The sequence below is a fragment of the Oncorhynchus tshawytscha genome, linkage group LG27 (genome assembly GCF_018296145.1).
Source record: "Oncorhynchus tshawytscha isolate Ot180627B linkage group LG27, Otsh_v2.0, whole genome shotgun sequence".
NCBI lineage: Eukaryota > Metazoa > Chordata > Actinopteri > Salmoniformes > Salmonidae > Oncorhynchus > Oncorhynchus tshawytscha.
Window position 1 is genome coordinate 18,537,743 of NC_056455.1, and position 22,090 is coordinate 18,559,832.

The 22,090-nt window shown below is 43.7% G+C and overlaps 1 protein-coding gene across 1 annotated transcript in view; it reads right to left on the reverse strand.

Annotated features, from left to right (window-relative positions):
* Positions 1–4,230: 4,230 nt before the first annotated feature.
* LOC112259252 (synaptotagmin III) overlaps positions 4,231–22,090 on the reverse strand; it is a 41,623-nt gene continuing 23,763 nt past the window's right edge. Inside the window, exons 7-10 of the mRNA XM_042307582.1 lie at positions 19,557–19,683; positions 18,363–18,581; positions 5,691–5,811; positions 4,231–4,434 (exon numbers count right to left, since the gene is read on the reverse strand). Coding sequence (XP_042163516.1) covers positions 4,259–4,434; positions 5,691–5,811; positions 18,363–18,581; positions 19,557–19,683 — 643 coding nt within the window. The 3' untranslated portion in view covers positions 4,231–4,258. The remainder of the gene's footprint in view (positions 4,435–5,690; positions 5,812–18,362; positions 18,582–19,556; positions 19,684–22,090) is intronic.

Here is a 22,090-nt window from a genome sequence, read left to right on the forward strand (position 1 = left end):
AACGTCTATCAATGTTTTAGACTGACCCATGCTAGTACACAACAATGTCTATTAAAGTAACTGTCCAGTGAAAATTACACTTTTCAAAGTTCATATTCTGCTAACTCATACCCACATAATTGTGTTTATTCATCCTGTACTCAAATTAGTAGCCAAAGCATGAATTGGAGAAAAAACACCTCAAACTTGTATCTCATACAGACCATTTCAAAATGCTTGCTACTTCCTCATAGAGTATGGTGTCATACTCCTGAGGAGGATGAGCTGGCCAATCAGCGGTCTAGAGGAGGATATTTTTAACGACCGGTATACGCCCACATCATTCTGTTGGGGTACGCCCACACTATTCCAACACAGAAAAGCTTCTTAACATACATCATTTTTTTTAAATTGGAAGGAAATCTATTTCACTCATATTGTAAGTAATAATAGGTCATATTTAACACTGGACAGTTATTTGAAGGTAACAGAATGACCCTTCCTACTACACACCAACATCTATCAAAGTAATAGACCCACACAGTGCTAACTACACACCAACCAAATAATAACCACCATCAACATACGTTACACATGATCCAGTACTAAATACACACCAACCCAATAACAATGTCTATCAACGTAACAGAGTGCTAACTACAAGGTTATTATTGTTTATATTCCTATTAGTTTTAAGATTTTTATTCGGAATTCAGTTTTGTTTCAGTTAGTTTTCAGATCTACTTCACCTAATTTTTTATTTAGTTTACTTTTTATAACAACATGCATATAGTTTTTGTGTTTTTTGGAAAGTCACTTCTTGCCACTGTGGGGCAGTAATGCATAAGGTGATGGGTCAGGTCATAGGTTAGGTTTAAAGGTAGACTCAGGGAGATGACGTAGATGCACAAAGTAAACAGTAGTGGTTGGTCAATTTCCACAATAACCAGGAGCGTTGAAGCTCCATCGTTGGTCACCGCCTTTTAAGGTGTTGCATTCTGGTGATGAAAACTGTCAGACGGGAGCCTACATGTCAATCACATGAACTTTACACAAATCATATGATCAAAGGTCATGAAGTTTGGACTGCAGTCGACTGCAACTTTCTGCAGTTGCTCTTCACCAACTTCATCCTGCAGTCATCACCTGCATTGTGGGAGGCTCTATTGTAAACCAATCATTAGTTTAGCTTGAAAACCCTGTTCGATTTTTGTCCCCCAAAAACATAATTGTCACATCCTGACCTTAGTTCCTTTTTTATATCTCTGTTTTAGTTTGGTCAGGGCGTGAGTTGGGGTGGGTATTCTATGTTTTGTAGTATTTTGTAGTATTTCTATGTGTTTGGCCTGGTATGGTTCCCAATCAGAGGCAGCTGGCAATCATTGTCTCTGATTGAGAACCATACTTAGGTAGCCTGTTCCCACCTGTGTTTGTGGGTAGTTGTTTTCTGTCTTTGTGTGTCTGCACCAGGCAGAACTGTTTAGTTTGTTACGCTTTGTTGTTTTTTTGTTCTAGTGTTCAGTTTCTTTATTAAATCTACCATGAACACGTACCACGCTGCACCTTGTTCCTCTTTACCTTCTTCCACCTATGACAACCGTTACAGAACTATCCACCAAAAAAGGACCAAGCAGCGTGGTCACCAGAAGCAGTGTGGAATGGACTCATGGACATGGGAGGACATTCTGGACGGGAAGAGTTCCTACACATGGGAGGAGATCCTGGCTGGAAGGGATCGCCTCCCATGGGAACAGGTGGAGGCAGCCAGGAGAGCGGAGGCAGCAGGTAAAGGGAGCCAGCGCTTTGAGGGAACACGGCTGGCAAGGAAGCCCGAGAGGCAGCCCCAAAAATGTCTTGGGGGGAGGCACATGGGGAGTGTGGCTAAGTCAGGTAGGAGACCTGAGCCAACTCCCCGTGCTTACCATGGCGAGAGGTTGACCGGGCAGGCACCGTGTTATGCCGTGAGGCGCACGGTGTCCCCAGTGCGCAGGCATAGCCCGGTGCGCTACATCGCAGCTCCTCGTATCGGCCGGGCTAGAGTGGGCATCGAGCCAGGAATAATGAAGCCGGCTCAGCGCATCTGGTCTCCAGTGCGTCTCCTCGGCCTGGGTTATATGGCACAAGCCCTATGCACGGTGTCCCCGGTTCGCCAGCACAGCCCAGTGCGGTCTGTTCCACCCCGCCGCACTTGCCGGGCTAAAGGGAGTATCCAGCCAGGACAGGTTGTACAGGCTCGGTGCTCGAGGCCTCCAGTGCACCTCCACAGTTCGGTCCATCTGGTGCCTCCTCCACGCACCAGGCCTCCTGTGGCAGCCCCACACACCAGGCTGTCTCTCCGTCTCCTCCCTCCAGAGTCTCCCGCCTGTCCGGCGCTTCCAGAGTCTCCCGCCTGTCCGGCGCTTCCAGAGTCGCTTGCCAGAGCCGCCCGTCAGTCAGGAGCTGCCAGAGCCGCCCGTCAGTCAGTAGCTGCCAGAGCCGCCCGTCAGTCAGGAGCTGCCAGAGCCGCCCATCAATCAGGAGCTGCCAGAGCCGCCCGTCAGTCAGGAGCTGCTAGAGCCGCCCGTCAGTCAGCAGCTGCCAGAGCCGCCCATCAGTCAGGAGCTGCCAGAGCCGCTCGTCAGTCAGGAGCTGCCAGAGCCGCCCGTCAGTCAGGAGCTGCCAGAGCCACCCGTCAGTCAGGAGCTGCCAGTGTTCAGTTTCTTTATTAAATCTACCATGAACACGTACCACCCTGCACCTTGGTCCTCTTCACCTTCCACCTATGACAACCGTTACAATAATTCATGATGGTTGTTATTCTATTTAGTTTTGGAGGCAGTACAGTTTTAATTCTTCAAACGGGTTTGTTAATTATTTTTATTAAATGTACTAAATGGTTTTGAGTGATGATTAGTCATAATTAGTTTTAGTTTTAGTTTGCTATAATAACACACCATAAAAATAACAACTACCAACAACAGACATGCCCTTATCTAACAATTAACAACATACATACCCTTATCTAACAATTAACAACAGACATGCCCTTATCTAACAATTAACAACAGACATACCCTTATCTAACAATTAACAAGACATACCCTTATCTAACAATTAACAACAGACCTACCCTTATCTAACAATTAACAACAGACCTACCCGTACCTAACAATTAACAACAGACATACCCTTATCTAACAATTAATAACAGACATACCATTATCTAACAATTAACAACAGACATACCCTTATCTAACAATTAACAGCAGACATACCCTTATCTAACAATTAACAACAGACATACCATTATCTAACAATTAACAACAGACATACCCGTATCTAACAATTAACAACAGACATGCCCTTATCTAACAATTAACAACAGACATGCCCTTATCTAACAATTAACAACAGACATACCCTTATCTAACAATTAACAACAGACATGCCCTTATCTAACAATTAACAACAGACATGCCCTTATCTAACAATTAACAACAGACATACCCTTATCTAACAATTAACAAGACATACCCTTATCTAACAATTAACAACAGACATGCCCTTATCTAACAATTAACAACAGACATGCCCTTATCTAACAATTAACAACAGACATGCCCTTATCTAACAATTAACAACAGACATACCCTTATCTAACAATTAACAACATACATGCCCTTATCTAACAATTAACAACAGACATACCCTTATCTAACAATTAACAACATACATGCCCTTATCTAACAATTAACAACAGACATACCCTTATCTAACAATTAACAACATACATGCCCTTATCTAACAATTAACAACAGACCTACCCTTATCTAACAATTAACAACAGACCTACCCTTATCTAACAATTAACAACATACCTACCCTTATCTAACAATTAACAACAGACATACCCTTATCTAACAATTAACAACAGACATACCATTATCTAACAATTAACAACAGACCTACCCTTATCTAACAATTAACAACAGACATACCCTTATCTAACAATTAACAACAGACATACCATTATCTAACAATTAACAACAGACCTATCCTTATCTAACAATTAACAACAGACATACCCTTATCTAACAATTAACAACAGACCTACCATTATCTAACAATTAACAACAGACCTACCCTTATCTAACAATTAACAACAGACATACCCTTATGCAGCAACCATCCAAATACATAGTCAGTATTATAATGGTATCAATTACATCCACATCCCACACAAACTAATAAAACTCCTATTGTCCAGTAATAACAAAGTAATAACAGCCCAGGTCTCTTCTTACCAGTCATAGTCCATGACAGCGATGATGATGGACACCCTGTCGATGTCCTCATGAGGGATGTCAAAGACTAGAGCCTCGTTGTAGGTGGGGTTCAACGTATTCTTCTTAATGGAGGTCTTCCTCTTCTTTAGCCTGCGGCCGTCACATATCAGAGAAGCCTTCACGTATGGGTCTGATCGAAGAAGAAAGAGGGAGGGAGAGAGAGAAAAAGAGAGAGAGAAAAATAGAGGAAGAGAAGGGAAGAAAGAGAAAGAGGGGGACAAAGATAAGAGACAAACCTTGAGGAGGCTATTAACAAATTATACTCCCACGTCCAGGCATCTATCTGTCTTTAACACATAAAAGACATCCAAATCAAGACCCCTTGGACGAGGCGGATTAAGGCCAAAGTAAAACAGGTGGATTCATGTCAATTACCACAGAATACAAACTGCTGCTCTAGTCCATTGTAGCACTTACAGAATACTGTTTGATTTTATGGTGGATTGTTTTATACCTTCGTTAGGCATTCTAATAATCTCCTAATCATAAAAGCAATAATAACGGTGTGGCCTCATAATTTAGCGTGTCATTTCGTCAGTATAGTAACTGTTACCGTGGTAATGCAGGATCATCACATCCTCACAGGCAGGATTAATAACTCAATTAATTTAGTTAGGCGTTCATTAATTAAATCATCATCAGCTACCTAAGTCCCAGCCATCAATCAGGCCAGGACATGATTGTGTTTAAAGCATTTGGTTGTTTGTTGGCTGCGGTTTTTAGCACTCTAACGTTTATGATTTTTGCTATTTGCTTGTGTTTCCAACATTGACACAAAACAGATTTTTGGCACTTCATTATGTTTGGAACAGTTGAACAGTATTTATTTGGGAAATATTTACAGAATGTAACATATCAATATTCAAATATTGTCAATTGATGTGTTTGCTCCATCTGTTTATGCAGCCTAATTGCATTCAAATAATAGTTTAAATACAAAATGTGTGATGTGAGTCTTATCAGGCTGTTTCTAACAGAAGAGACAAACCCCAGTGCTGTGATCAGTGTGCTGCGGTCAGTGTGCTGTTGTCAGTGTGCTGCGGTCAGTGTGCAGTGTGCTGGTCAGTGTGCTGTTGTCAGTGTGCTGCGGTCAGTGTGCTGTTGTCAGTGTGCTGCGGTCAGTGTGCTGTTGTCAGTGTGCTGCGGTCAGTGTGCTGTTGTCAGTGTGCTGCGGTCAGTGTGCTGTTGTCAGTGTGCTGTTGTCAGTGTGCTGCGGTCAGTGTGCTATTGTCAGTGTGCTGCGGTCAGTGTGCTGCGGTCAGTGTGCTGCGGTCAGTGTGCTGCGGTCAGTGTGCTGTTGTCAGTGTGCTGTTGTCAGTGTGCTGTTGTCAGTGTGCTGTTGTCAGTGTGCTGCGGTCAGTGTGCTGCGGTCAATAGGTAAGTCACCTGAGAAGCCGGTGAGGTCCATGGCTTTGAGGTTGGTGGCCTTGATGACAGTGGCGGTGAGCCGACCTGCCGTGGGCAGGTAACACAGAGAGAAGTTCAGCTCCCCGAGGTCAGCCTTCTCCTGTACAACACACACAGAGGTCAAAGTTCAAACAGGGATCCCAGCAAACGTGTGCTAAACACTCAGCCAGTAATACCCAAAGAGCCACAGGCTGAGAGCAAAGGGTCTGTAAAAGAGACCACCATCTTGCATTTGGTTTGCTAAACCATGAAGCAGGCATCAGTGATAATTGCCACAGAGACATGACAGGTGTCACAATCTAAACAAGCAGCATATTCAAACTGAAGGCAACTGTCATCACAGTACATTAATGAAATGTCAATCTTTCAATGTCCCCAAGAAGATAAAAGTTAAATTGAGCTAGATCTAAAGGCTATTTAAACACTCTCTCCTGCTTCCTTCTAACTCGACACAGCCAGTGGTCATGGTGGTGACATAGTGGCATTATAGTGGCATTATAGTGGCATAGCAGTGGCATTATAGTGGCATAGCAGTGGCATTATAGTGGCATTATAGTGTCATATGGTGGCATAAGGTGGCATAGCAGTGGCATTATAGTGCCATAGCAGCGGCATTATAGTGGCAAAGCGGTTGCATTATAGTGGCATAGCAATGGCATTATAGTGGCAAAGCAGTTGCATTATAGTGGCATTATAATGGCATAGCGGTGTCATTATAGTGGCATAGCAATGGCATTATAGTGGCATAGCAATGGCATTATAGTGGCATAGTGGTGGCATTATAGTGGCATAGTGGTGGCATTATAGTGGCATAGCAGTGACATTATAGTGGCAAAGAGGTTACATTATAGTGGCATTATAGTGTCATATGGTGGCATAAGGTGGCATAGCAGTGGCATTATAGTGGCATAGTGGAGGCATTATAGTGGCATAGCCGTGGCATTATAGTGGCATTATAGTGGTGGTATAATTATAGTGGCATAGCGACAACATTATAGTGGCATAGTGGTGGCATTATAGTGGATAGCAGTGGCATTATAGTGGATAGCAGTGGCATTATAGTGGATAGCAGTGGCATTATAGTGGATAGCAGTGGCATTATAGTGTCATTATAGTGGCATATGGTGGCATAAGGTGGCATAGCAGTGGCATTACAGTGGCATATGGTGGAATTATAGTGGCATTATAGTGGCATTATAGTGGTGGTATAATTATAGTGGCTCGGCGCAGCCAGTGGTCATGGTGGTGGCATAGTGGCATAGCGGTGGCATTATAGTGGCATAGCAGTGACATTATAGTGGCATAGCAATGGCATTATAGTGGCATAGCGGTGGCATTATAGTGGCATAGCAGTGACATTATAGTGGCAAAGAGGTTGCATTATAGTGGCATTATAGTGTCATAGCAGTGGCATTATAGTGGCATATGGTGGAATTATAGTGGCATTATAGTGGCATATGGTGGAATTATAGTGGCATTATAGTGGCATTATAGTGGTGGTATAGTGGTGACATTATAGTGGCATAGTGGTGGTATAGTGGTAGCATTATAGTGGCATTATAGTGGCATAGTGGTGGCATTATAGTGGCATAGTGGTGGTACAGTGGTGGCATTATAGTGGCATATTGGTGGCATAGTGGTGACATTATAGTGGCATAGTAGTGGTACAGTGGTGAAATTATAGTGGCATAGTGGTGGTATAGTGGTAGCATTATAGTGGTATATTGGTGGCATAGTGGTGGTATAGTGGTAGCATTGTAGTGGCATAGTGGTGGTATAGTGGTGGCATTATAGTGGCATAGTAGTGGTACAGTGGTGGCATTATAGTGGTATAGTGGTGGTATAGTGGTAGCATTATAGTGGTATATTGGTGGCATAGTGGTGGTATAGTGGTAGCATTGTAGTGGCATAGTGGTGGTATAGTGGTGGCATTATAGTGGCATAGTGGTGGTATAGTGGTGGCATTATAGTGGCATAGTGGTGGTATAGTGTTGGCATTATAGTGGCATATTGGTGGTATAGTGGTGGCATTATAGTAGCATAGTGGTGGCATTATAGTGGCATAGTGGTGGTATAGTGGTGACATTACAGTGGCATAGTGGTGGTATAGGGCTAGCAGTATAGTGGCATAGTGTTGGCATTATAGTGGCATAGTGGTGGCATTATAGTGGTATATTGGTGGCATAGTGGTGGTATAGTGGCGGCATTATAGTGGCGTAGTGGTGGTATAGTGGCGGCATTATAGTGGCATAGTAGTGGTATAGTGGTAGCATTGTAGTGGCATATTGGTGGTATAGTGGTGACATTATAGTGGCATATTGGTGGTATAGTGGTGGCATTATAGTGGCATATTGGTGGTATAGTGGTGGCATTATAGTGGCATAGTGGTGGTATAGTGGTGGCATTATAGTGGCATAGTGGTGGTATAGTGCTAGCAGTATAGTGGCATAGTGTTGGCATTATAGTGGCATAGTAGTGGTATAGTGGTTGCATTATAGTGGTATATTGGTGGCATAGTGGTGGTATAGTGGTAGCATTGTAGTGGCATATTGGTGGTATAGTGGTGGCATTATAGTGGCATATTGGTGGTATAGTGGTGGCATTATAGTGGCATAGTGGTGGTATAGTGGTGGCATTATAGTGGCATATTGGTGGTATAGTGGTGGCATTATAGTGGCATAGTGGTGGCATTATAGTGGCATAGTGGTGGTATAGTGGTATATTGGTGGCATAGTGGTGGTATTGTGGTGACATTACAGTGGCATTATAGTGGCATAGTGGTGGTATAGTGCTAGCAGTATAGTGGCATAGTGTTGGCATTATAGTGGCATAGTAGTGGTATAGTGGTGGCATTATAGTGGCATAGTGGTGGTATAGTGGTGACATTATAGTGGCATTATAGTGGCATAGTGGTGGCATTATAGTGGCATATTGGTGGCATAGTGGTGGTATAGTGGTGACATTATAGTGGCATAGTGATGGCATTATAGTGGCATAGTGGTGGCATTATAGTGGTATTGTGGTGGTACAGTGGTGGCATTATAGTGGCATATTGGTGGCATAGTGGTGACATTATAGTGGCATAGTGGTGGTATGGTGGTAGCATTATAGTGGTATATTGGTGGCATAGTGGTGGTATAGTGGTAGCATTGTAGTGGCATAGTGGTGGCATAGTGGTGGCATTATAGTGGCATAGTGGTGGTACAGTGGTGGCATTATAGTGGTATAGTGGTGGTATAGTGGTGGTATAGTGGTAGCATTGTAGTGGCATAGTGGTGGTATAGTGGTGGCATTATAGTGGCATAGTGGTGGTATAGTGTTGGCATTATAGTGGCATATTGGTGGTATAGTGGTGGCATTATAGTGGCATAGTGGTGGCATTATAGTGGCATAGTGGTGGTATAGTGCTAGCAGTATAGTGGCATAGTGTTGGCATTATAGTGGCATAGTGGTGGCATTACAGTGGTATATTGGTGGCATAGTGGTGGTATAGTGGCGGCATTATAGTGGCATAGTGGTGGTATAATGGTAGCATTGTAGTGGCATATTGGTGGCATAGTGGTGACATTATAGTGGCATAGTAGTGGTACAGTGGTGGCATTATAGTGGCATAGTGGTGGTATAGTGGTAGCATTATAGTGGCATTATAGTGGCATAGTGGTGGCATTATAGTGGCATAGTGGTGGTACAGTGGTGGCATTATAGTGGCATATTGGTGGCATAGTGGTGACATTATAGTGGCATAGTAGTGGTACAGTGGTGGCATTATAGTGGCATAGTGGTGGTATGGTGGTAGCATTATAGTGGTATAGTGGTGGTATAGTGGTAGCATTATAGTGGTATATTGGTGGCATAGTGGTGGTATAGTGGTAGCATTGTAGTGGCATAGTGGTGGCATTATAGTGGCATAGTGGTGGTATAGTGGTGGCATTATAGTGGCATAGTGGTGGTATAGTGTTGGCATTATAGTGGCATATTGGTGGTATAGTGGTGGCATTATAGTAGCATAGTGGTGGCATTATAGTGGCATAGTGGTGGTATAGTGGTGACATTACAGTGGCATAGTGGTGGTATAGGGCTAGCAGTATAGTGGCATAGTGTTGGCATTATAGTGGCATAGTGGTGGCATTATAGTGGTATATTGGTGGCATAGTGGTGGTATAGTGGCGGCATTATAGTGGCGTAGTGGTGGTATAGTGGCGGCATTATAGTGGCATAGTAGTGGTATAGTGGTAGCATTGTAGTGGCATATTGGTGGTATAGTGGTGACATTATAGTGGCATATTGGTGGTATAGTGGTGGCATTATAGTGGCATAGTGGTGGTATAGTGGTGGCATTATAGTGGCATAGTGGTGGTATAGTGCTAGCAGTATAGTGGCATAGTGTTGGCATTATAGTGGCATAGTAGTGGTATAGTGGTTGCATTATAGTGGTATATTGGTGGCATAGTGGTGGCATAGTGGTAGCATTGTAGTGGCATAGTGGTGGTATAGTGGTGGCATTATAGTGGCATATTGGTGGTATAGTGTTGGCATTATAGTGGCATAGTGGTGGCATTATAGTGGCATAGTGGTGGTATAGTGGTATATTGGTGGCATAGTGGTGGTATTGTGGTGACATTACAGTGGCATTATAGTGGCATAGTGGTGGTATAGTGCTAGCAGTATAGTGGCATAGTGTTGGCATTATAGTGGCATAGTAGTGGTATAGTGGTGGCATTATAGTGGCATAGTGGTGGTATAGTGGTGACATTATAGTGGCATTATAGTGGCATAGTGGCGGCATTATAGTGGCATAATGGTGGCATAGTGGTGGCATTATAGTGGCATAGTGGTGGTACAGTGGTGGCATTATAGTGTAATAGTGGTGGCATTATGGTGGCATAGTGGTGGCATTTTGGTGGCATAGTGGTGGCATTATAGTGGCATATTGGTGGTATAGTGTTGGCATTATAGTGGCATAGTGGTGGCATTATAGTGGCATAGTGGTGGTATAGTGGTATATTGGTGGCATAGTGGTGGTATTGTGGTGACATTACAGTGGCATTATAGTGGCATAATGGTGGTATAGTGGTGACATTATAGTGGCATAGTGTTGGCATTATAGTGGCATAGTAGTGGTGGTATGGTGGTAGCATTATAGTGGTATATTGGTGGCATAGTGGTGGTATAGTGGTAGCATTGTAGTGGCATAGTGGTGGTATAGTGGTGGCATTATAGTGGCATAGTGGCGGCATTATAGTGGCATAATGGTGGCATAGTGGTGGCATTATAGTGGCATAGTGGTGTTATAGTGGTGGCATTATAGTGGCATAGTGGTGGCATAGTGGTGGCATTTTGGTGGCATTATAGTGGCATAGTGGTGGTACAGTGGTGGCATTATAGTGGCATATTGGTGGCATAGTGGTGGCATAGTGGTAGCATTGTAGTGGTATTGTGGTGGTACAGTGGTGGCATTATAGTGGCATATTGGTGGCATAGTGGTGACATTATAGTGGCATAGTGGTGGTATAGTGGTAGCATTATAGTGGTATATTGGTGGCATAGTGGTGGTATAGTGGTAGCATTGTAGTGGCATAGTGGTGGTATAGTGGTGGCATTATAGTGGCATAGTGGTGGTATAGTGGTGGCATTATAGTGGCATATTGGTGGTATAGTGGTGGCATTATAGTGGCATAGTGTTGGCATTATAGTGGCATAGTGGTGGCATTATAGTGGTATATTGGTGGCATAGTGGTGGTATAGTGGCGGCATTATAGTGGCGTAGTGGTGGTATAGTGGCGGCATTATAGTGGCATAGTAGTGGTATAGTGGTAGCATTGTAGTGGCATATTGGTGGTATAGTGGTGACATTATAGTGGCATATTGGTGGTATAGTGGTGGCATTATAGTGGCATATTGGTGGTATAGTGGTGGCATTATAGTGGCATAGTGGTGGTATAGTGGTGGCATTATAGTGGCATAGTGGTGGTATAGTGCTAGCAGTATAGTGGCAAAGTGTTGGCATTATAGTGGCATAGTAGTGGTATAGTGGTTGCATTATAGTGGTATATTGGTGGCATAGTGGTGGCATAGTGGTAGCATTGTAGTGGCATAGTGGTGGTATAGTGGTGGCATTATAGTGGCATATTGGTGGTATAGTGTTGGCATTATAGTGGCATAGTGGTGGCATTATAGTGGCATAGTGGTGGTATAGTGGTATATTGGTGGCATAGTGGTGGTATTGTGGTGACATTACAGTGGCATTATAGTGGCATAGTGGTGGTATAGTGCTAGCAGTATAGTGGCATAGTGTTGGCATTATAGTGGCATAGTAGTGGTATAGTGGTGGCATTATAGTGGCATAGTGGTGGTATAGTGGTGACATTATAGTGGCATTATAGTGGCATAGTGGTGGCATTATAGTGGCATAATGGTGGCATAGTGGTGGCATTATAGTGGCATAGTGGTGGTACAGTGGTGGCATTATAGTGGCATAGTGGTGGCATTATGGTGGCATAGTGGTGGCATTTTGGTGGCATAGCGGTGGCATTAGAGTGGCATAGTGGTGGTACAGTGGTGGCATTATAGTGGCATATTGGTGGCATAATGGTGGTATAGTGTTGGCATTATAGTGGCATAGTGGTGGCATTATAGTGGCATAGTGGTGGTATAGTGGTATATTGGTGGCATAGTGGTGGTATTGTGGTGACATTACAGTGGCATTATAGTGGCATAGTGGTGGTATAGTGCTAGCAGTATAGTGGCATAGTGTTGGCATTATAGTGGCATAGTAGTGGTATAGTGGTGGCATTATAGTGGCATAGTGGTGGTATAGTGGTGACATTATAGTGGCATTATAGTGGCATAGTGGCGGCATTATAGTGGCATAATGGTGGCATAGTGGTGGCATTATAGTGGCATAGTGGTGGTACAGTGGTGGCATTATAGTGTAATAGTGGTGGCATTATGGTGGCATAGTGGTGGCATTTTGGTGGCATAGTGGTGGCATTATAGTGGCATATTGGTGGTATAGTGTTGGCATTATAGTGGCATAGTGGTGGCATTATAGTGGCATAGTGGTGGTATAGTGGTATATTGGTGGCATAGTGGTGGTATTGTGGTGACATTACAGTGGCATTATAGTGGCATAATGGTGGTATAGTGGTGACATTATAGTGGCATAGTGTTGGCATTATAGTGGCATAGTAGTGGTGGTATGGTGGTAGCATTATAGTGGTATATTGGTGGCATAGTGGTGGTATAGTGGTAGCATTGTAGTGGTATTGTGGTGGTACAGTGGTGGCATTATAGTGGCATATTGGTGGCATAGTGGTGACATTATAGTGGCATAGTGGTGGTATAGTGGTGGCATTATAGTGGCATAATGGTGGCATAGTGGTGGCATTATAGTGGCATAGTGGTGTTATAGTGGTGGCATTATAGTGGCATAGTGGTGGCATAGTGGTGGCATTTTGGTGGCATTATAGTGGCATAGTGGTGGTACAGTGGTGGCATTATAGTGGCATATTGGTGGCATAATGGTGGCATAGTGGTGGCATTATAGTGGTATTGTGGTGGTACAGTGGTGGCATTATAGTGGCATATTGGTGGCATAGTGGTGACATTATAGTGGCATAGTGGTGGTATAGTGGTAGCATTATAGTGGTATATTGGTGGCATAGTGGTGGTATAGTGGTAGCATTGTAGTGGCATAGTGGTGGTATAGTGGTGGCATTATAGTGGCATAGTGGTGGTATAGTGGTGGCATTATAGTGGCATATTGGTGGTATAGTGGTGGCATTATAGTGGCATAGTGGTGGCATTATAGTGGCATAGTGGTGGTATAGTGCTAGCAGTATAGTGGCATAGTGTTGGCATTATAGTGGCATAGTGGTGGCATTACAGTGGTATATTGGTGGCATAGTGGTGGTATAGTGGCGGCATTATAGTGGCATAGTGGTGGTATAATGGTAGCATTGTAGTGGCATATTGGTGGTATAGTGGTGGCATTATAGTGGCATATTGGTGGTATAGTGGTGGCATTATAGTGGCATAGTGGTGGTATAGTGGTGACATTACAGTGGCATTATAGTGGCATAGTGGTGGTATAGTGCTAGCAGTATAGTGGCATAGTGTTGGCATTATAGTGGCATAGTAGTGGTATAGTGGTGGCATTATAGTGGTATATTGGTGGCATAGTGGTGGTATAGTGTTGACATTATAGTGGCATAGTGGTGGTATAGTGGTGACATTATAGTGGCATTATAGTGGCATAGTGGTGGCATTATAGTGGCATAATGGTGGCATAGTGGTGGCATTATAGTGGCATAGTGGTGGTACAGTGGTGGCATTATAGTGGCATAGTCGTGGCATAGTGGTGGTATAGTGGTGACATTATAGTGGCATTATAGTGGCATTATAGTGGCATAGTGGTGGCATTATAGTGGCATAGTGGTGGCATTATAGTGGCATAGTGGTGGTATAGTGGTAGCATTATAGTGGTATATTGGTGGCATAGTGGTGGTATAGTGGTAGCATTGTAGTGGCATAGTGGTGGTATAGTGGTGGCATTATAGTGGCATAGTGGTGGTATAGTGTTGGCATTATAGTGGCATATTGGTGGTATAGTGGTGGCATTATAGTGGCATAGTGGTGGCATTATAGTGGCATAGTGGTGGTATAGTGCTAGCAGTATAGTGGCATAGTGTTGGCATTATAGTGGCATAGTGGTGGCATTACAGTGGTATATTGGTGGCATAGTGGTGGTATAGTGGCGGCATTATAGTGGCATAGTGGTGGTATAATGGTAGCATTGTAGTGGCATATTGGTGGCATAGTGGTGACATTATAGTGGCATAGTAGTGGTACAGTGGTGCCATTATAGTGGCATAGTGGTGGTATGGTGGTAGCATTATAGTGGTATAGTGGTGGTATAGTGGTAGCATTATAGTGGTATATTGGTGGCATAGTGGTGGTATAGTGGTAGCATTGTAGTGGCATAGTGGTGGTATAGTGGTGGCATTATAGTGGCATAGTAGTGGTACAGTGGTGGCATTATAGTGGTATAGTGGTGGTATAGTGGTAGCATTATAGTGGTATATTGGTGGCATAGTGGTGGTATAGTGGTAGCATTGTAGTGGCATAGTGGTGGCATTATAGTGGCATAGTGGTGGTATAGTGGTGGCATTATAGTGGCATAGTGGTGGTATAGTGTTGGCATTATAGTGGCATATTGGTGGTATAGTGGTGGCATTATAGTAGCATAGTGGTGGCATTATAGTGGCATAGTGGTGGTATAGTGGTGACATTACAGTGGCATAGTAGTGGTATAGTGGTAGCATTGTAGTGGCATATTGGTGGTATAGTGGTGACATTATAGTGGCATATTTGTGGTATAGTGGTGGCATTATAGTGGCATAGTGGTGGTACAGTGGTGGCATTATAGTGGTATAGTGGTGGTATAGTGGTAGCATTATCGTGGTATATTGGTGGCATAGTGGTGGTATAGTGGTAGCATTGTAGTGGCATAGTGGTGGTATAGTGGTGGCATTATAGTGGCATATTGGTGGTATAGTGGTGGCATTATAGTGGCATAGTGGTGGCATTATAGTGGCATAGTGGTGGTATAGTGCTAGCAGTATAGTGGCATAGTGTTGGCATTATAGTGGCATAGTGGTGGCATTACAGTGGTATATTGGTGGCATAGTGGTGGTATAGTGGCGGCATTATAGTGGCATAGTGGTGGTATAGTGGTGACATTACAGTGGCATAGTGGTGGTATAGGGCTAGCAGTATAGTGGCATAGTGTTGGCATTATAGTGGCATAGTGGTGGCATTATAGTGGTATATTGGTGGCATAGTGGTGGTATAGTGGCGGCATTATAGTGGCGTAGTGGTGGTATAGTGGCGGCATTATAGTGGCATAGTAGTGGTATAGTGGTAGCATTGTAGTGGCATATTGGTGGTATAGTGGTGACATTATAGTGGCATATTTGTGGTATAGTGGTGGCATTATAGTGGCATAGTGGTGGTACAGTGGTGGCATTATAGTGGTATAGTGGTGGTATAGTGGTAGCATTATAGTGGTATATTGGTGGCATAGTGGTGGTATAGTGGTAGCATTGTAGTGGCATAGTGGTGGTATAGTGGTGGCATTATAGTGGCATATTGGTGGTATAGTGGTGGCATTATAGTGGCATAGTGGTGGCATTATAGTGGCATAGTGGTGGTATAGTGCTAGCAGTATAGTGGCATAGTGTTGGCATTATAGTGGCATAGTGGTGGCATTACAGTGGTATATTGGTGGCATAGTGGTGGTATAGTGGCGGCATTATAGTGGCATAGTGGTGGTATAGTGGTGGCATTATAGTGGCATAGTGGTGGCATTATAGTGGCATAGTGGTGGTATAGTGGTGGCATTATAGTGGCATAGTGGTGGTACAGTGGTGGCATTATAGTGGTATAGTGGTGGTATAGTGGTAGCATTATAGTGGTATATTGGTGGCATAGTGGTGGTATAGTGGTAGCATTGTAGTGGCATAGTGGTGGTATAGTGGTGGCATTATAGTGGCATATTGGTGGTATAGTGGTGGCATTATAGTGGCATAGTGGTGGCATTATAGTGGCATAGTGGTGGTATAGTGCTAGCAGTATAGTGGCATAGTGTTGGCATTATAGTGGCATAGTGGTGGCATTACAGTGGTATATTGGTGGCATAGTGGTGGTATAGTGGCGGCATTATAGTGGCATAGTGGTGGTATGGTGGTAGCATTATAGTGGTATAGTGGTGGTATAGTGGTAGCATTATAGTGGTATATTGGTGGCATAGTGGTGGTATAGTGGTAGCATTGTAGTGGCATAGTGGTGGTATAGTGGTGGCATTATAGTGGCATATTGGTGGTATAGTGGTGGCATTATAGTGGCATAGTGGTGGCATTATAGTGGCATAGTGGTGGTATAGTAGTAGCATTATAGTGGTATATTGGTGGCATAGTGGTGGTATAGTGGTAGCATTGTAGTGGCATATTGGTGGTATAGTGGTGGCATTATAGTAGCATAGTGGTGGCATTATAGTGGCATAGTGGTGGTATAGTGGTGACATTACAGTGGCATAGTGGTGGTATAGGGCTAGCAGTATAGTGGCATAGTGTTGGCATTATAGTGGCATAGTGGTGGCATTATAGTGGTATATTGGTGGCATAGTGGTGGTATAGTGGCGGCATTATAGTGGCGTAGTGGTGGTATAGTGGCGGCATTATAGTGGCATAGTAGTGGTATAGTGGTAGCATTGTAGTGGCATATTGGTGGTATAGTGGTGACATTATAGTGGCATATTTGTGGTATAGTGGTGGCATTATAGTGGCATAGTGGTGGTACAGTGGTGGCATTATAGTGGTATAGTGGTGGTATAGTGGTAGCATTATAGTGGTATATTGGTGGCATAGTGGTGGTATAGTGGTAGCATTGTAGTGGCATAGTGGTGGTATAGTGGTGGCATTATAGTGGCATATTGGTGGTATAGTGGTGGCATTATAGTGGCATAGTGGTGGCATTATAGTGGCATAGTGGTGGTATAGTGGTAGCAGTATAGTGGCATAGTGTTGGCATTATAGTGGCATAGTGGTGGCATTACAGTGGTATATTGGTGGCATAGTGGTGGTATAGTGGCGGCATTATAGTGGCATAGTGGTGGTATAGTGGTGGCATTATAGTGGCATAGTGGTGGCATTATAGTGGCATAGTGGTGGTATAGTGGTGGCATTATAGTGGCATAGTGGTGGTATAGTGGTATATTGGTGGCATAGTGGTGGTATTGTGGTGACATTACAGTGGCATTATAGTGGCATAGTGGTGGTATAGTGCTAGCAGTATAGTGGCATAGTGTTGGCATTATAGTGGCATAGTAGTGGTATAGTGGTGGCATTATAGTGGTATATTGGTGGCATAGTGGTGGTATAGTGTTGACATTATAGTGGCATAGTGGTGGTATAGTGGTGACATTATAGTGGCATTATAGTGGCATAGTGGTGGCATTATAGTGGCGTAATGGTGGCATAGTGGTGGCATTATAGTGGCATAGTGGTGGTACAGTGGTGGCATTATAGTGGCATAGTCGTGGCATAGTGGTGGTATAGTGGTGACATTATAGTGGCATTATAGTGGCATAGTGGTGGCATTATAGTGGCATAGTGGTGGCATTATAGTGGTATTGTGGTGGTACAGTGGTGGCATTATAGTGGCATATTGGTGGCATAGTGGTGACATTATAGTGGCATTCTAGTGGCATAGTGGTGGTATAGTGGTGACATTATAGTGGCATTATAGTGGCATAGTGGTGGCATTATAGTGGCATAGTGGTGGTATAGTAGTAGCATTATAGTGGTATATTGGTGGCATAGTGGTGGTATAGTGGTAGCATTGTAGTGGCATAGTGGTGGTATAGTGGTGGCATTATAGTGGCATAGTGGTGGCATTATAGTGACATAGTGGTGGCATTATAGTGGCATAGTGGTGGCATTATAGCAGCATAGTGGTGTCATTACAGTGGCATAGTGGTGGCATTATAGTGGCATAGTGGTGATACTATAGTGGTATAGTGGTGTCATCATGGTAACATAGTGGTGGCATTGCGTTGGCATTATGGTGTCAGGCATGGGCTCTCTCTCTCACCGCTGTGCCCTCCACTATGTCCCTCCAGACAGGCTTTTCCCCTGTGCCCTCGCTGAAGTCCAGAAGGTTGTCCACAACCACCTGGCCAATCAGGTCGTGTCTGGAGAAGCGGTCAAAGTCGTAGACAGAGAAGTGTAGCTTCCGGGAGTGCAGCTCTGCCAGGGGGACACCGAACTGGAACGTCTCGTTGAAGATAGGGTTTAGGGTCTTTCTGTGGACCTGTGGGAGAGAGGAGAGGGGGGAATTGAGGAGGGAGAGCAGTATAGAGGTAAAGAGGTGAAGGGGAGAGAAAGGGGAAGGAGAGGGCGAGAGAGAACAAGAGTCAACAAAAGTGTAATGGTTTTCCTCCTCTTCATCTGAAGAGGAGAAGCGAGAAGGATCAGAGGACCAATATGCGGCGTGGTAAGTGTCCATGGTATTTATTTAAACACAAACTGAACACTCCATACAAAAACAATAAACGTAACGTGAACAACCGAAACCGAAAACAGTACCGTGTGGTGTAAAACACAGACACGGAAACAATCACCCACAAACAAACAGTGAAACCCAGGCTACCTAAGTATGATTCTCAATCAGAGACAACTAACGACACCTGCCTCTGATTGAGAACCATACTAGGCCGAACACAGAAAAACAACCTAGACACAAAACATAGAATGCCCACCCAACTCACGTCCTGACCAACTAAAACAAACAATTAACACAATAACTAGGGTCAGAACGTGACAAAGAGAGTCTGCAAGAGAGTCTGCTAGACAGCCTAACATATTTATTCAGATTAGGCTGAACGAAATATCAGCTAATTCCAATGTGTAAGGGAGGAGACTACGCATTTATACATTATAATAAATTACTGACAGCAATTTAGAATAAAATCCCAACTTGAGAAACGGCAATGAAACTCCGCACAAATCTCTCGTGGTGATGCATACACAAATCTATGATTGACATCAATGGATGATTCACATAGAACATTTCTCAATTGGCATCAGAGTGAAACTACACATTTGGCAGGTTAGTATTTTACTGTGCCTTCAAACTGGACTGAAAACCAGCCCAATTTGTGGGAAAACTGACAAGTGTAATAAATGACAGCCTGATCCCAGATCTGTTTGCACTCTTCCAAGGTATTTATGGTCATTGGCAAGACGGCACAAACAGATCTGGGATCAGGCTTGATAAATGTGTTACCTTGGTCTGGAACTTCTTCTTCCTGTCTGGCAGAAGGTAGATCTTAACGTAGGGGTCTGAGAAACCGTTGGCGTCCTTGGCAGCCAGGTCTACAGCCTTCAGGATCTTCACCACTAGCTGCTCTGTACTGCAGACGAGGACACACATATACAATCTATGTTAGACTCACCGTCTGGGACACACACACACAACACGATCTATATGTCAAACTTAGCTGGACAGACATAGGGCGACAGAGTAGATAGAGAGACAGTGGAGTGGTTAGGAGAGTATGTTGTATCCATGGAGTGGGTCGATGGGGATCCATTGAGGTCTAGGATGAAGCAGCCCGTGACACTGATTTAAAGGTTTACTCCCTACTAATGGGGAATGTGAGGAAGGTAGATCTGTGAATGAGAGCAACTTCTACAAGTAGCATAATCCATTGCTACAAAGCTACAGATTGGCTCCAGCAGTTCCAGGGAGAGAAGCCAAACCATTAATACTCCTCATAGTAGGCTATTCCACTGTGTTATGGTCAGTCTGGGTCACACACACACACACACACACACACACACACACACACACACACACACACACACATACACATACACAGTCGTGCACATATACACATGCATACACACACACACGCAAATATGTCCGTCTAAACCGCCTACGTCCAGTGGTCTGTCTGTAGAACTGCTTATGAGGGATTAAATTAAGAGAGTGAAGATGGCTGGCAGGCTTTTAATCAGACCTCATTATACCGTGTCTTTCTGCGTTAACGAGCGTGTCACCACTTCATTAAGGGCCTTTAGGAGCACTGCGTGAACTCTGAGGAAGAGAGCACCACCAGGCAATAGCCAATAGCAGCTCAGACAAACACACTGTTTAATCATCTGGCCCAATCAGGACTGAGATAAGCCTGTTGACGACACGATTGCATCCAATCAGGTTTCATGTTTATCATGCAATCACGTCCAATTAAGGAAATCAGGTAAACATGCATGCCAATCCTACAATCACATCAAATCAGAGATAAGATTAATACCGTCATTAGTAAATTAGGAAGTTATATTTAAATTGGATAAACACGTTAATCAGACAAACATGTCCAATTAGTATTTCTTAAGTCTAATTACTTACTTTAAGTCCAGTATCATCTCTGCTTGGAAGTCGATACACACTGTCAGTACGTGTTGGGAACTGTAGTCCTTATGACTATGAGCAGTGTAGTTTTATAAAGCATAATTGAAAATGCCAGGTGAGTCCTGTATAAAAGCTGGCCCTGATGGTGTGTCACATTCAACAACATTACCTCATTACAACAACAAACACTGTAGTGTTCATACTCTCACATGTCCGTTTGAACATCAAGGCAACAAAGAGCAGGAACAAAAGACAACCTTTAAAAATATATATTTAACCTTTATTTAACTAGGCAAGTCAGTTAAGAACAAATTCTTATTTACAATGACGGCCTACTAACACGGTCCCAGAAGCACTCGGCAGAAAATACACCTATTAATGATGTGTCAGAGGGAAATTCGCTATACTATTCCTCAATGGCTGGAAACCGCCCTATTCCCACAGCACTAGTGTCAGCTTTTAACTACAGTGTCAATAGAAAATACATTTCCCAAAGGGCCGAGGGAAAATTGACATTGTTATCCTGACTGCTATTCCCCAAATGTGCTCAGGTCTAGCACGTTAACATTGATGTATGGTAAATACATTACAATTATCCCACACAGTGCTAACAGTGTGAAGAGAAGGTGACACATTATCTCTCTTTCCCGCTCTCTCTGTCTGTCTCCTCTCTCTCTAGATTTTCTAACAAAGATTCACAGTTTGTCAGAAAGCAGAGCAGAACAAATGATCTTGTGACGTGAGGTAGAAATACATGTAGGTACAGGTAGAGATACACCAACAGCACCCTCCCTCCCTCCCTCCCTCCCTCCCTCCCTCCCTCCCTCCCTCCCTCCCTCCCTCCCTCCCTCCCTCCCTCCCTCCCTCCCTCCCTCCCTCTAATTCTGTGTGTCTGTAATTCGTGCTATAACAGTCTGGTGTTATTATGTGTTGACAGGGTCTGCTGTTTAAAGTAGCTCACCATATATAATTCATGACCATAACTGCCTCTCACTCCCTTGTTTTTCAAACATCAGCACTTTCTTTCTCCATTGTAATGTTTATTTGTGTGACGGCAGAAAGAAAGGACCCCACCAGGCAGCCACAGAGCCACAAATAGACTGAGATTGACCTAGCAGACTGTACTACACTGCCCCTGATCTCTCCCTCCTCTCTGTCCTCCCTCCATCTTCCCATCTTCAACCCTCCGAAGGGGGGCACGTCCACCATTTACATAAACAGAGCCAGTGCTGCAGAAAACCTACAACGGGGGCATGCATGACTAATGCACTCAAGGTATGGAAAATTAGACAATTACAATAACAATGTCTATCTATCTATCTATCTATCTATCTATCTATCTATCTATCTATCTATCTATCTATCTATCTATATATCTATATATCTTGTGTACACTATTTAGTCCA